Source organism: Penaeus chinensis, chromosome 5 (genome assembly GCF_019202785.1).
Source record: "Penaeus chinensis breed Huanghai No. 1 chromosome 5, ASM1920278v2, whole genome shotgun sequence".
In the NCBI taxonomy this organism is placed as follows: domain Eukaryota; kingdom Metazoa; phylum Arthropoda; class Malacostraca; order Decapoda; family Penaeidae; genus Penaeus; species Penaeus chinensis.
In genome coordinates this window covers 24,416,100-24,431,729 of record NC_061823.1, presented here as the reverse complement: position 1 = coordinate 24,431,729, position 15,630 = coordinate 24,416,100, and the positions used below count along the sequence as shown (strand labels likewise).

At 32.4% G+C, this 15,630-nt stretch overlaps 4 protein-coding genes across 4 annotated transcripts; all 4 read right to left on the bottom strand.

Annotated features, from left to right (window-relative positions):
* Window positions 1–1,073, bottom strand: LOC125025839 (cuticle protein AMP1A-like). The gene is made up of 3 exons (XM_047614112.1): window positions 1,050–1,073; window positions 517–851; window positions 1–325 (listed from the first exon to the last, which is right to left on the bottom strand). Exons 1-3 carry the CDS (start codon window positions 1,056–1,058, stop codon window positions 103–105), a joined length of 567 nt encoding a protein of 188 aa, XP_047470068.1. The 5' UTR covers window positions 1,059–1,073; the 3' UTR covers window positions 1–102.
* A 2,903-nt stretch (window positions 1,074–3,976) lies between these two features.
* Window positions 3,977–5,157, bottom strand: LOC125025537 (endocuticle structural glycoprotein SgAbd-8-like). Its single transcript, XM_047613558.1, has 3 exons — window positions 5,116–5,157; window positions 4,429–4,766; window positions 3,977–4,322 (listed from the first exon to the last, which is right to left on the bottom strand). The coding sequence occupies exons 1-3, from the start codon at window positions 5,155–5,157 to the stop codon at window positions 4,100–4,102; spliced, it is 603 nt and encodes a 200-aa protein (XP_047469514.1). The 3' UTR covers window positions 3,977–4,099.
* A 2,729-nt stretch (window positions 5,158–7,886) lies between these two features.
* Window positions 7,887–8,922, bottom strand: LOC125025536 (cuticle protein AMP1A-like). Its single transcript, XM_047613557.1, has 3 exons — window positions 8,914–8,922; window positions 8,396–8,730; window positions 7,887–8,204 (listed from the first exon to the last, which is right to left on the bottom strand). Exons 1-3 carry the CDS (start codon window positions 8,920–8,922, stop codon window positions 7,982–7,984), a joined length of 567 nt encoding a protein of 188 aa, XP_047469513.1. The 3' UTR covers window positions 7,887–7,981.
* A 2,838-nt stretch (window positions 8,923–11,760) lies between these two features.
* Window positions 11,761–12,720, bottom strand: LOC125025838 (cuticle protein AMP1A-like). The gene is made up of 3 exons (XM_047614111.1): window positions 12,705–12,720; window positions 12,213–12,550; window positions 11,761–12,106 (listed from the first exon to the last, which is right to left on the bottom strand). The coding sequence occupies exons 1-3, from the start codon at window positions 12,711–12,713 to the stop codon at window positions 11,884–11,886; spliced, it is 570 nt and encodes a 189-aa protein (XP_047470067.1). The 5' UTR covers window positions 12,714–12,720; the 3' UTR covers window positions 11,761–11,883.
* Window positions 12,721–15,630: the final 2,910 nt, after the last annotated feature.

Sequence of the window (15,630 nt, the reverse complement as noted above, 5' to 3'; positions counted from 1 at the left end):
CTTTTTTCAGCTATTTTATTAGAAACAATTCGTTAAATGTAATAACATTGTAAAGTATTAAATTCGTTATAAATAATATAACATTTTTACCACTAAAAAGCTTTACTGAGGAAAACCATAGGAATTAGAAGGGCGAGAGGGACGAGAAGGGGCGCTGAATCCCTGAGAAGGTCCTTGACGGGCGCGCTCGATTTGCCTAAGGGCGTGGGCGGGGATGGGATGAGGGAAGGCTGGCGCCACGGGAAGGAAGGGCGACTGAGGCTGGAAGCCGTTCTCGTCAGCTACGAAGCGAAGCTCAAACAGTTGTCCGTCAGGAAGAGTGAAGCTGAAATAGATGGATTGGGTGTACTTATGTTGTTTCGCAATGGATAGTGAGAGGTATCAATCATATTCCTTTAGGAAGGGGAAAGCTGGAAGAGATGGATTGATTGTATATGTTATTTCGCAATGAATAATGCAAAGATATGAATCATATTCCTTTATCAAATGAATTTTGATATAAGTAGCAACACTCACGAGTAGGAGCCAGACATGGCCGTGACGGGACCCTCCTTAGCGGGAATAGGTGATCCACTTTCCTGGCGTGAGATGCCGTCACCGGTCTCAACGTTGAAGCTGTAAGCGCCGGCGTCGGGGTGGACGCGGTCGTCCACGAGGATGGGCACTACTGGGCCAGGAGCAGACCTCGGTGCGGAGTACGTTGGCTGGGGAGCAGGTCTTGGGGAAAAGGAAGGTCGAGATGCAGGTCGCGATCTGTGGCTGAATGCTGAAGAAGGTTGTGGAGAGGAATAGCCGAAGTGACTGGGCAGTCTGTCAGCCAAGCAGACTGATACAAGTGCGGCGAAGGCAAACTGAAAAGTCAGAATAAGATATTTTGTTGATTAAACTGTCTTAAATTCTTCCGTGAATTATTTTACTTAAGCATCCATATAGTTAATATAGCGAAGCACATCGAGTAGAAACGTTACTGTGCAAATTAAATTGTTTAGAAATTACTTGATTTCTCTAACTGAATGTGTAATATGTTCATATATCTTATGCACACTTACTATCTTCATGACGGCGGAGGGTGTGGCGAGTCGAATGGCTCAAGAGGTAAGTGATGCCGGTCTCTCGGACCAAGCTTTATATACCAAGTGGAAGTGTCAGGGTCAAGGTGGCATCATCATTGCTACCCATGCAAGAAAATGTACATGTCTTTATGTAATACATCTGCGCTTGTTCACTGCATTTTTTCTTAATATTGTTACGCACTACATTCTTCTGTTGTTGATAATAGACGAGGGTAATAAAATTCTATTACGAGAAGAAGTAATGAATCTCGCTAATTTCTCGGTTGTCAGGTGTATCATCCGTGCACTGCCACAGTTTATTTCTTGGGCAGAAAAATTTACATTCATTGCTATATTTGACAAAAAGGTTTGCATTCCCCTAAATCTATAATTTTGAAAACACAAAACTTTTTTTTTTGTTTTTCGATTAATAATCTTAACTGCCCGACTCATTATATCTCTGTATACCTCTCCTTTTCTCTGTCCACTTTGTCGTTGCTTTGTTTAATATAATAATGTCAATAGAAAGAACTAAAACAACGATGATATAAATTGATTCAGTGAAAATAGTAATAACAATAGCAATGCCAATATTACTACTACTGCTACCTTCACCACCACCAGTACAACTACTATTGCTACTTCTAGAAATGATAAAGGTATTAATGATAGTAATAGAAACGGTAATAGAAGTAATAACCATAATATTAATGATGATAATAAAGATAAATGTATTGCTAATAATGAAAATTTAGCAATAGTAATAATGATACTAGAAAAAACGATAATGATGATAATAACAATGATAACAATGGCAACAATAATAATAATGATATGATAACTATGATAATAAAAATAACAATAATGATGATAATAGTATGATGATTATGATGATTATAATAACAACAATGATGATAATGATATTGTTAACAGTAATGGTGATACCGATAGTGATAATAACAATAATGAAAGTAATAATAAAACTAATGAAAATTATGGTGAAAATAATGATAATAACAATAACAATAATGGCAATAATAATAGTAATAGTAACAGTTATGGAAGTAATGATAATGATAAATTATTATGATGATAATAAATGATAATGATAATAATAAAATATAATGATAATTATAATTTATAATGATAATAATAATTGATTATGATGATAATAAATTTGAATGATACTAATAAAGGATAATCATAATAATAAATGATAATCATATTAATAAATGATAATCATAATAATAAATGATAATCATATTAATAAATGATAATCATAATAATAAATGATAATCATAATAATGAACATCATAGTGATACTGATAATGATAATGCCTATAATAATAACAGTAATGTTAGCAATAATAATGATGATGATAGCGATGGTGATAATAATAATGAAAGTGATAATAATACTAATGAAAAATAATGATGAAAATAATGATAATAATGGTAACAATAATAACGATGGCAATAATAACAATAGTAATAGCGATATAACGAAAATAATGATAATGATAAATGATAATGATATTGATAATAATGATAATAATGATAATACTGATCGTACTAAAAATAGTATTAATAGAAAATGATAATAGGAATGGTAATGATAATAGTAATGATAATGATAATAGTGATAATAATGATTATAAGAATAGCAATAATGATAATAATACTGATAATAATAATGACAATATCAATAAGGATAACAGTATCAAAAATAGCAATGATAATATCAATGCACGAGAAAAGAATAATGATTTGGATAATATCATGATAGTAGTAATGGTAATGAGACTGATAAAAACTATAATGATCATGATGATAACAAATATGATAATAGCATTGATGATAAGGATGGCGATGATAGTGGCACTGACGATGGTGATTATGAGGAAAATGATGATAGTAATGACTATAATGATAATGAAAATGAGAACAAAGATGATAATGATAATCATAAAAATAATAATGATGGTATTAATAAAAGTAATAGCAATAGTAATAGTAATAATAATAACAAAGGTAATTATAATAGCAATAGTAATAGTAATAATAATAATAAAATTAATGATAACAATAGTAATAATGGTGTTTATGTTAATCAAAATAGTGATGGTGATGATGACAGCAATAAAAGCAAGAACAAAACTACAACAAACACAACAACAATGATAATAATATTAGTAATTGTAATAAATGATTGTGATGACAGAGATGATAATGATCATGATTATAGTAATGGTGATGTAATGATAGCATTGACGCTATTATTGCCTCTAATAATAACAACATAAGTTAAAGTGATGGTAATTTTTATAACAATAACTGTAGTTGCAACTAAAAGAAATACCAATGTGATAGAAGCGGTAATTACAAAATTTGAAAAGCTTTTCACCATAATAAGAACGATGCTGATACTGATGGTGTTGATACTAATATCACACACACACATATACACACATATCAGATACAACAATAGTAAACCAGTACTTATTATCATTATGGTAATGAAACAGATAATAGAAGAATCGATATCGATCGTAATGCTGTTCATTCATAATTACAATAATAATCATAATCATAGCATGCTGCTTAATAATGGCTATAGTGATGATAATGATCAAGTAAAGCACTCATTTTAATCTATTTTTTTAAGTGTGGCTTTTCAGTTTTTGTACTCCATAGTTAAATCAATCTATCTGATGTACATGTTGAAATCAATCTTGATAATGATTACGATATTCATGACAGAATGATAGATAAGATGGTGCTGATTATATTCAAGAAGTGGATAATAAAAATGATAGTGACATTAACTTCCGTAGCCTTGTTGTTTGCTTATAAGAATGAGAAGGTAAGGATGTAGAAGTGTCTAAATCGTTGAACAGGTACATTTGGATACAGATTTGCAAGAGTTCTTTTTCATTTGTTTTATTCGAAAAAAATCGTTAAGTGCAACAATACTATACAATGCATTGAGATCGTTATAAATAATATAACTTGAAATATTATCGTGTCATTTTGGCCACTAAAAGGGTCTACTGAGGAAAGCCATAGGAATTTGAAGGGCGAGAGGGACGAGAAGGGGAGCTGAATCCCTGAGAAGGTCCTTGACGAGCGCGCTCGATTTGCCTAAGGGCGTGGGCGGGGATGGGATGAGGGAAGGCTGGCGCCACGGGAAGGAAGGGCGACTGAGGCTTGAAGCCGTTCTCGTCAGCTACGAAGCGAAGCTCAAACAGTTGTCCGTCAGGAAGAGTGAAGCTGCAAGAGATGGATTGATTGTTTACGTCGTTTTGGAATGAACAATGTAAAAGTATGAACCATGTTTCTTTATGAAATGAAGATTGATATATGTAGCGACACTCACGAGTAGGAGCCAGACATGGCCGTGACGGGACCCTCCTTGGCGGGAATAGGTGATCCACTTTCCTGGCGTGAGATGCCGTCACCGGTCTCAACGTTGAAGCTGTAAGCGCCGGCGTCGGGGTGGACGCGGTCGTCCACGAGGATGGGCACTACTGGGCCAGGAGCAGATCTCGGGGCAGAGTAGGTTGGTTGGGGAGCAGGTCTTGGGGCAGAAAAGGAAGGGCGAGATGCAGGTCGCGACCTGTGGCTGAATGCTGAAGAAAGTTGTGGAGAGGCATAGCCGAAATGACTGGGCAGTCTGTCAGCCAAGCAGACTGATATAACTGTGGCGAATACAATCTGAAAAAATGAAATATATGTTGATTAGGTTGTCTTAAAATCTGTTGTGAATGATCTTACTGAGTGATTTATATATCAACATATGATAAAATAATGGTTGTAACAGTGATGAGAAATTATTAGAAATAATTATGACTAGATTTTGCTGACTTACGATCTTCATGGCAGCGAAGGGTGTGGCGAGTTGAATGGCAAAGGAGGTGAATGATGCCGGTCTCTCGAACCAAGCTTTATATACCGAGTGGAAGAGTCAGGGTCAAGGTGGTATTATCACCTAAGGAAATGCACATGCCCTTATGCAATACGTCTGTGCCTGTTCACTTTAGCCATTCTTGATATTGTTACTCACAATATTCATTCTTGTATACCGGTTCTGATAGACTCCTTCCATGTTAGTCATATTACAAGAAAGTACTAGAGATCTTCGTACTATTTCGTTATTTCGTGATAGGTTTTGGGTAGTAAAATTTTTCATTTTAGGCCATGAATAAACGAGAAAAAAAACTTTGACTTAAACATTGATAACAAATTTCCTTACACAGTCTAATTAACAATCTCATTTTACTCAACATCCATTTCCCTGTACAACTATCTTTTAATACTTTTGTCTTTCCTCTTTATCGTTCTTTTAGTTCATCTGTACTTGTAAGGCATTATTGTAAAAAAATAGTATGTAACAAAAGCTATAATAATTATAGTGATATAAAGAACCCCGACAACAGTAATACAGGTTGGAATAATAATTATAGCAATAATAGCTGCAATACAACTACTACTGCTTCAACTACTACTACAGCTAGTAATTATTATTATGAAAGGATAAGAGAATAATGATGATAACAGCAGTAACAATAATAATGTCGATGTAGTTAAAGGGATATGGTAATAATAAGAGTAATTATTATTATCATAGTAATATTTTTTTTTTATAAAATAATAACATTATTATTAGCAACAATGGTTATAAAATCAGTAATAATAGTAATAACAACAACAAAACATAATGGTAATGATAATCATAGTGGTAATGATGTGATTATAATGACAATGATAACAATGAGTATGGTAATGACAATAATTATTATTATAGTAAAGATAATTATTAATTATGATAACAGTAATGTAATAACAGTAATCATAGAATAATATTACCACTGAAAATAGTAATACAAGAATAGGGATACAGATAAGAATGAAAATAGAAAATAATAAAAATGATAATAATGGTTATAATAGTAACGTAGTAATGATGGTAAAGGCAATGAAAATATAACTAATGATGATAATGATGAAGATAGTGATACTGATACCCATAGAAATAATAGTGTTAATGGAAATAAGAAAATCAATAAGAAAATAAAATGGTAGCGTTGTAAAATGTTCTTGTGATAACTATAAGAACAACAATGCTGACACTGATGATTTTGATATTAATACTAATGTTGATGATTTAATGATTGCAACAACAACAATCAATGTGAAAATGATAATCATAATCATAATAGCATAATATCAATAATAACATTGAGAATAATAATACATATATACTTATGATAATAAAAGTGGTAAAAGTCATAATGATAAAATTAATGATAATGATACTTATAAGGATAATCATCATCCTCTTTGTAATAGTAATAGTGATAATTATTTTCATCACAATTATTATCATTATCGTTATCACTATCATTGTTATTATTATTATTATTATCATTAGTGTCATTACTATCATTATCATTAGTGTCACTATTATTATTATCCTAATTATTATCATTACCATTATAATTATTTATCATAAGTTCTTTTATAGCAACATCAACAACAGTAAAACAAGAATAACAACGATTATAATGATAATAACAATAATGATAGTGGTATTAATAATTGCAACGGTAATGATAATATAATCAGAATTATAATAGTAGAAAAGATAATGATATTGATAATAGTAATAGCAGTAGAAGTAGTAATGATGATAATAACGATAATAATAATAATGATAATGGTAATGGTAATGATGATAATAATAATGATGATAATAATGATAATGATGATGATAATAATGACAATTTTGATAATAATGATAATAGAAATAATAGTAGTATTAGCATTACTACTACTGCTAATGATAATATCAATATTGCTAATACTTTTAATAAGAGGAACGATAAATTTTGTTATATCATTAATAAACGCGATGATAATGGTACCATTAACAGTGGTAGCACAAAAGTAAAATGGTTCAGAACAATGCTGATACTGATAGTGTTGATACTGATAAGGATAACGTTGATAACAATAATGACAGTGATCTTCTCAGTTACATCATTAAACCAATAACCTGTTATCATTTCGATAGTAAGAATGACATTCATAATCATAACATATTGCTTAAGAGATGATCGCGATGTAAAGCACTACTTTAAAGAATTCTTAGTGGATTATCAGGTAGATTAACCCGCACATTAACGTAACCAGTGTTCCCGATTTTTGTTCGCCGTAATTAAATCAGTCTACCGGATACAAATACAGATTTTAATGATGATGATAATTGTGAATACTGATTTTCATGATAATGGGAAGCAAGATAATAATAACGATATTCATGACAATAACATGAATTAGAGATGTTACTAGAGGCCGCGGTGGCCGAGTGGTTGGACCGATGTCACTACAATCTGAGTTCGAGAGATCGAGTCACCGGTCGGTGCGTTGTTCCCCTGGGCAAGGAACTTCACCTCACTTCACAGATAAACCCCAGCCACTGGGAGTACAAGTAAGTGCAACTCAGTACCAATCTCAATCCTGGATAAAATTGGGAGCAGGATGGCATTCGGCGTAAAACAAGCCAAGTCTATGATGAGGATTATTCCGTTGTGTCGACCCCTGAAGGAGGAAACCGAGAAGAAGAAAAAAAATGTTTCTAATGTTATTAAGGAAGCAAATATTGGTAGTAAAATTAACTTCCGTAACCTTTTTTGATTATGATATTTAATGTAGAAATCGTTGGACATCAGCATATCAGTACATATTTATATAAAAGTATGTTCTTGTTTAACTCCGATATTATGTAAGTATTGAGGGAGAAATGCAGGACATGTGATAAACGTCTCCTTTTTTCAGCTATTTTATTAGAAACAATTCGTTAAATGTAATAACATTGTATAGTATTAAATTCGTTATAAATAATATAACATTTTTACCACTAAAATGCTTTACTGAGGAAAGCCATAGGAATTAGAAGGGCGAGAGAGACGAGAAGGGGCGCTGTATCCCTGAGAAGGTCCTTGACGGGCGCGCTCGATTTGCCTTAGGGCGTGGGCGGGGATGGGATGAGGGAAGGCTGGCGCCACGGGAAGGAAGGGCGACTGAGGCTGGAAGCCGTTCTCGTCAGCTACGAAGCGAAGCTCAAACAGTTGTCCGTCAGGAAGAGTGAAGCTGAAATAGATGCATTGGCTGTACTTATGTTGTTTCGCAATGGATAGTGAGAGGTATCAATCATATTCCTTTAGGAAGGGGAAAGCTGGAAGAGATGGATTGATTATATGTGTTATTTCGCAATGAATAATGCAAAGATATGAATCATATTCCTTTATCAAATGAATTTTGATATAAGTAGCAACACTCACGAGTAGGAGCCAGACATGGCCGTGACGGGACCCTCCTTGGCGGGAATAGGTGATCCACTTTCCTGGCGTGAGATGCCGTCACCGGTCTCAACGTTGAAGCTGTAAGCGCCGGCGTCGGGGTGGACGCGGTCGTCCACGAGGATGGGCACTACTGGGCCAGGAGCAGACCTCGGTGCGGAGTACGTTGGCTGGGGGGCAGGTCTTGGGGAAAAGGAAGGTCGAGATGCAGGTCGCGATCTGTGGCTGAAGGCTGAAGAAGGTTGTGGAGAGGAATAGCCGAAGTGACTGGGCAGTCTGTCAGCCAAGCAGACTGATACAAGTGCGGCGAAGGCAAACTGAAAAGTTAGAATAAGATATTTTGTTGATTAAACTGTCTTAAATTCTTCCGTGAATTATCTTACTTACGCATCCATATAGTTAATATAGCGAAACGTTACTGTGCAAATTAAATTGTTTAGAAATTACTTGATTTCTCTAACTGAATGTGTAACATGTTCATATATCTTTTGCACACTTACTATCTTCATGACGGTGGAGGGTGTGGCGAGTCGAATGGCTCAAGAGGTAAGTGATGCCGGTCTCACGAACCAAGCTTTATATACCAAATGGAAGTGTCAGGGTCAAGGTGGCATCATCATTGGTACCCATGCAAGAAAATGTACATGTCTTTATGCAATACATCTGCGCTTGTTCACTGTATTTTTTCTTAATGTTGTTACGCACTACATTCTTCTGTTGTTGATAATAGACGAGGGTAATAAAATTCTATTACGAGAAGAAGTAATGAATCTCGCTAATTTCTCGGTTGTCAGGTGTATCATCCGTGCACTGTCACAGTTTATTTCTTGGGCAGAAAAAAATACATTCATTGCTATATTTGACCAAAAGGTTTGCATTCCCCTAAATCTATAATTTTGAAAACACAAAACTTTTTTTTGTTTTTCGATTAACAATCTTAACTGCCCGACTCATTATATCTGTATACCTCTCCTTTTCTCTGTCCACTTTGTCGTTGCTTTGTTTAATATAATAATGTCAATAGAAAGAACTAAAACAACGATGATATAAATTGATTCAGTGAAAATAGTAATAACAATAGCAATGCCAATATTACTACTACTGCTACCTTCACCACCACCAGTACAACTCCTATTGCTACTTCTAGAAATGATAAAGGTATTAATGATAGTAATAGAAACGGTAATAGAAGTAATAACCGTAATATTAATGATGATAATAAAGATGAATGTATTGCTAATAATGAAAATTTAGCAATAGTAATAATGATACTAGAAAGAACGATAATGATGATAATAACAATGATAACAATGGCAACAATAATAATAATGATATGATAACTATGATAATAAAAATAACAATAATGATGATAATAGTATGATAATTATGATAAGTATAATAACAATGATGATAATGATAATGTTAACAGTAATGATGATACCGATAGTGATAATAACAATAATGAAAGTAATAATAAAACTAATGAAAATTATGGCGAAAATAATGATAATAACAATAACTATAATGGCAATAATAATAGTAATAGTAACAGTTATGGAAGTAATGATAATGATAAATGATTATGATAATAATAAATGATAATGATAATAATAAAATATAATGATAATTATAATTTATAATGATAATAATAATTGATTATGATGATAATAAATTTGAATGATAATAATAAATGATAATCATAATAATAAATGATAATCATATTAATAAATGATAATCATAATAATAAATGATAATCATAATAATAAACATCATAGTGATACTGATAATGATAATGCCTATAATAATAACAGTAATGTTAGCAATAATAATGATGATGATAGCGATGGTGATAATAATAATGAAAGTGATAATAATACTAATGAAAAATAATGATGAGAATAATGATAATAATGGTAACAATAATAACGATGGCAATAATAACAATAGTAATAGCAATATAACGAAAATAATGATAATGATAAATGATAATGATATTGATAATAATGATAATAATGATAATACTGATAGTACTAAAAATAGTATTAATAGAAAATGATAATAGTAATGGTAATGATAATAGTAATGATAATGATAATAGTGATAATAATGATTATAAGAATAGCAATAATGATAATAATACTGATAAATAATAATAATGACAATATCAATAAGGATAACAGTATCAAAAATAGCAATGATAATATCAATGTACGAGAAAAGAATAATGATTTGGATAATATCATGATAGTAGTAATGGTAATGAGACTGATAGTAACTATAATGATCATGATGATAAAAAATATGATAATAGCATTGATGATAAGGATGTTGATAATGGCGATGATGGTGGCACTGACGATGGTGATTATGAGGAAAATGATGATAGTAATGACTATAATGATAATAAAAATGAGAACAAAGATGATAATGATAATCATAAAAATAATAATGATGGTATTAGTAATAGTAATAGCAATAGTAATAGTAATAATAATAATAAAAGTAATGATAATAACAATAGTAATAATGGTGTTAATGTTAATCAAAATAGTGATGGTGATGATGACAGCAAGAACAAAACTACAACAAACACAACAACAATGTTAATAATAGTAGTAATTGTAATAAATGATTGTGATGACAGAGATGATAATGATCATAATTATAGTAATGGTGATGTAATGATAGCATTGCCGCTATTATTGCCGCTAATAATAGCAACATAAGTTAAAGTGATGGTAATTTCTAAAACAATAACTGTAGTTGTAACTAAAAGAAATACCAATGTGATAGAAGCGGTAATCACAAAATTTGAAAAGCTTTTCACCATAATAAGAACGATGCTGATACTGATGGTGTTGATACTAATATCACACACACACATATACACACATATCAGATACAACAATAGTAAACCAGTACTTGTTATCATTATGATAATGAAACAGATAATAGAAGAATCGATATCGATCGTAATGCTGTTCATTCATAATTACAATAATAATCATAATCATAGCATGCTGCTTAATAATGGCTATAGTGATGATAATGATCAAGCAAAGCACTCTTTTTTATTTATTTTTTTAAGTGTGGCTTTTCAGTTTTTGTACTCCATAGTTAAATCAATCTATCTGATGTACATGTTGAAATCAATCTTGGTAATGATTACGATATTCATGACAGAATTATAGAAAAGATGGTGCTGATTATATTCAAGAAGTGGATAATAAAAATGATAGTGACATTAACTTCCGTAGCCTTGTTGTTTGCTTATACGAATGAGAAGGTAAGGATGTAGAAGTGTCTAAATCGTTGAACAGGTACATTTGGATACAGATTTGCAAGAGTTCTTTTTCATTTGTTTTATTCGAAAAAAATCGTTAAGTGCAACAATACTATACAATGCATTGAGATCGTTATAAATAATATAACTTGAAATATTATCGTGTCATTTTGGCCACTAAAAGGGTCTACTGAGGAAAGCCATAGGAATTTGAAGGGCGAGAGGGACGAGAAGGGGAGCTGAATCCCTGAGAAGCTCCTTGACGAGCACGCTCGATTTGCCTAAGGGCGTGGGCGGGGATGGGATGAGGGAAGGCTGGCGCCACGGGAAGGAAGGGCGACTGAGGCTGGAAGCCGTTCTCGTCAGCTACGAAGCGAAGCTCAAACAGTTGTCCGTCAGGAAGGGTGAAGCTGGAAGAGATGGATTGATTGTATATGTCGTTTTGGGATGAACAATGTAAAAGTATGAACCATGTTTCTTTATCAAATGAAGATTGATATATGTAGCGACACTCACGAGTAGGAGCCAGACATGGCCGTGACGGGACCCTCCTTGGCGGGAATAGGTGATCCACTTTCCTGGCGTGAGATGCCGTCACCGGTCTCAACGTTGAAGCTGTAAGCGCCGGCGTCGGGGTGGACGCGGTCGTCCACGAGGATGGGCACTACTGGGCCAGGAGCAGATCTCGGGGCAGAGTAGGTTGGCTGGGGAGCAGGTCTTGGGGCAGAAAAGGAAGGGCGAGATGCAGGTCGCGACCTGTGGCTGAATGCTGAAGAAGGTTGTGGAGAGGCATAGCCGAAATGACTGGGCAGTCTGTCAGCCAAGCAGACTGATATAACTGTGGCGAATACAATCTGAAAAATTGAAATATATGTTGATTAGGTTGTCTTAAAATCTGTTGTGAATGATCTTACTGAGTGATTTATATATTAACATATGATAAAATAATGGTTGTAACAGTGATGAGAAATTATTAGAAATAATAATGACTAGATTTTGCTGACTTACGATCTTCATGTCAGCGAAGGGTGTGGCGAGTTGAATGGCAAAGGAGGTGAATGATGCCGGTCTCTCGAACCAAGCTTTATATACCGAGTGGAAGAGTCAGGGTCAAGGTGGCATTATCACCCAAGGAAATGCACATGCCCTTATGCAATACGTCTGTGCCTGTTCACTTTAGCCATTCTTGATATTGTTACTCACAGTATTCATTCTTGTATACCGGTTCTGATAGACTCCTTCCATCCCTGTTGTAAATCATATTACAAGAAAGTACTAGAGATTTTCATACTAGTTCGTTATTTCGTGATAGGTTTTGGGTATCACATGGTAAAACGAAATTTTTCATTTTAGGCCATGAATAAACGAGAAAAAAAAACTTTGACTTAAACATTGATAACAAATTTCCTTACACAGTCTAATTAACAATCTCATTTTACTCAACATCCATTTCCCTGTACAACTATCTTTTAATACTTTTGTCTTTCCTCTTTATCGTTCTTTTAGTTCATCTGTACTAGTAAGGCATTATTGTAAAAAAATAGTATGTAACAAAAGCTATAATAATTATAGTGATATAAAGAACCCCGAAAACAGTAATACAGGTTGGAATAATAATTATAGCAATAATAGCTGCAATACAACAACTACTGCTTCAACTTCTACTACAGCTAGTAATTATTATTATGAAAGGATAAGAGAATAATGATGATAACAGCAGTAACAATAATAATGTCGATGTAGTTAAAGGGATATGGTAATAATAAGAGTAATTATTATTATCATAGTAATAATATTTTTTTTATAAAATAATAACATTATTATTAGCAACAATGGTTATAAAATCAGTAATAATAGTAATAACAACAACAAAACATAATGTTAATGATAATCATAGTGGTAATGATGTGATTATAATGACAATGATAACAATGATTATGGTAATGACAATAATTATTATTATAGTAATGATAATAATTAATTATGATAACAGTAATGTAATAACAGTAATCATAGAATAATATTACCACTGAAAATAGTAATACAAGAATAGGGATACAGATAAGAATGAAAATAGAAAATAATAAAAATGATAATAATGGTTATAATAGTAACGTAGTAATGATGGTAAAGGCAATGAAAATATAACTAATGATGATAATGATGAAGATAGTGATACTGATACCCATAGAAATAATAGTGTTAATGGAAATAAGAAAATCAATAAGAAAATAAAATGGTAGCGTTGTAAAATGTTCTTGTGATAACTATAAGAACAACAATGCTGACACTGATGATTTTGATATTAATACTAATGTTGATGATTTAATGATTGCAACAACAACAATAAATGTGAAAATGATAATCATAATCATAATAGCATAATATCAATAATAACATTGAGAATAATAATATATATATACTTCTGATAATAAAAGTGGTAAAAGTCATAATGATAAAATTAATGATAATGATACTTATAAGGATAGTCATCATCCTCTTTGTAATAGTAATAGTGATAATTATTTTCATCACAATTATCATCATTATCGTTATCACTATCATTGTTATTATTATAATTAGTGTCATTACTATCATTATCATTAGTGTCACTATTATTATTATCCTAATTATTATCATTATCATTATTATTATTTATCATAAGTTCTTTTATAGCAACAGCAACAACAGTAAAACAAGAATAACAACGATTATAATGATAATAACAATAATGATAGTGGTATTAATAATTGCAACGGTAATGATAATATAATCAGAATTATAATAGTAGTAAAGATAATGATATTGATAATAGTAATAGCAGTAGAAGTAGTAATGATGATAATAACGATAATAATAATAATGATAATGGTAATGGTAATGATGATAATAATAATGATGATAATAATGATAATGATGATGATGATAATAATGACAATTTTGATAATAATGATAATAGAAATAATAGTAGTATTAGCATTACTACTACTGCTAATGATAATATCAATATTGCTAATACTTTTAATAAGAGGAACGATAAATTTTGTTATATCATTAATAAACGCGATGATAATGGTACCATTAACAGTGGTAGCACAAAAGTAAAATGGTTCAGAACAATGCTGATACTGATAGTGTTGATACTGATAAGGATAACGTTGATAACAATAATGACAGTGATCTTCTCAGTTACATCATTAAACCAATAACCTGTTATCATTTCGATAGTAAGAATGACATTCATAATCATAACATATTGCTTAAGAGATGATCGCGATGTAAAGCACTACTTTAAAGAATTCTTAGTGGATTATCAGGTAGATTAACCCGCACATTAACGTAACCAGTGTTCCCGATTTTTGTTCGCCGTAATTAAATCAGTCTACCGGATACAAATACAGATTTTAATGATGATGATAATTGTGAATACTGATTTTCATGATAATGGGAAGCATGATAATAATAACGATATTCATGACAATAACATGAATTAGAGATGTTACTAGAGGCCGCGGTGGCCGAGTGGTTGGAGCGATGTCACTACAATCTGAGTTCGAGAGATCGAGTCACCGGTCGGTGCGTTGTTCCCCTGGGCAAGGAACTTCACCTCACTTCACAGATAAACCCCAGCCACTGGGAGTACAAGTAAGTGCAACTCAGTACCAATCTCAATCCTGGATAAAATTGGGAGCAGGATGGCATTCGGCGTAAAACAAGCCAAGTCTATGATGAGGATTATTCCGTTGTGGCGACCCCTGAAGGAGGAAACCGAGAAGAAGAAGAAAAAAAAGTTTCTAATGTTATTAAGGAAGCAAATATTGGTAGTAAAATTAACTTCCGTAACCTTTTTTGATTATGATACATAATGTAGAAATCGTTGGACATCAGCATATCAGTACATATTTATATAAAAGTATGTTCTTGTTTAACTTCG

Excerpts from the sequence above, each read along its gene's own strand:
- LOC125025536 (XM_047613557.1), bottom strand. Across the intron at positions 8,205-8,395 it reads GCCATGTCTGGCTCCTACTC|CTTCACTCTTCCTGACGGAC; the intron begins GTGAGTGTTGCT and ends CATCTATTTCAG.
- LOC125025839 (XM_047614112.1), bottom strand. Across the intron at positions 326-516 it reads GCCATGTCTGGCTCCTACTC|CTTCACTCTTCCTGACGGAC; the intron begins GTGAGTGTTGCT and ends CATCTATTTCAG.
- LOC125025537 (XM_047613558.1), bottom strand. The coding sequence starts at position 5,157 with ATGGAAGGAGTCTATCAGAACCGGTATACAAGAATGAATATT. Across the intron at positions 4,767-5,115 it reads GGTATACAAGAATGAATATT|ATTGTATTCGCCACAGTTAT; the intron begins GTGAGTAACAAT and ends TCATTTTTTCAG. Across the intron at positions 4,323-4,428 it reads GCCATGTCTGGCTCCTACTC|CTTCACTCTTCCTGACGGAC; the intron begins GTGAGTGTCGCT and ends CATCTCTTGCAG.
- LOC125025838 (XM_047614111.1), bottom strand. Across the intron at positions 12,107-12,212 it reads GCCATGTCTGGCTCCTACTC|CTTCACCCTTCCTGACGGAC; the intron begins GTGAGTGTCGCT and ends CATCTCTTCCAG.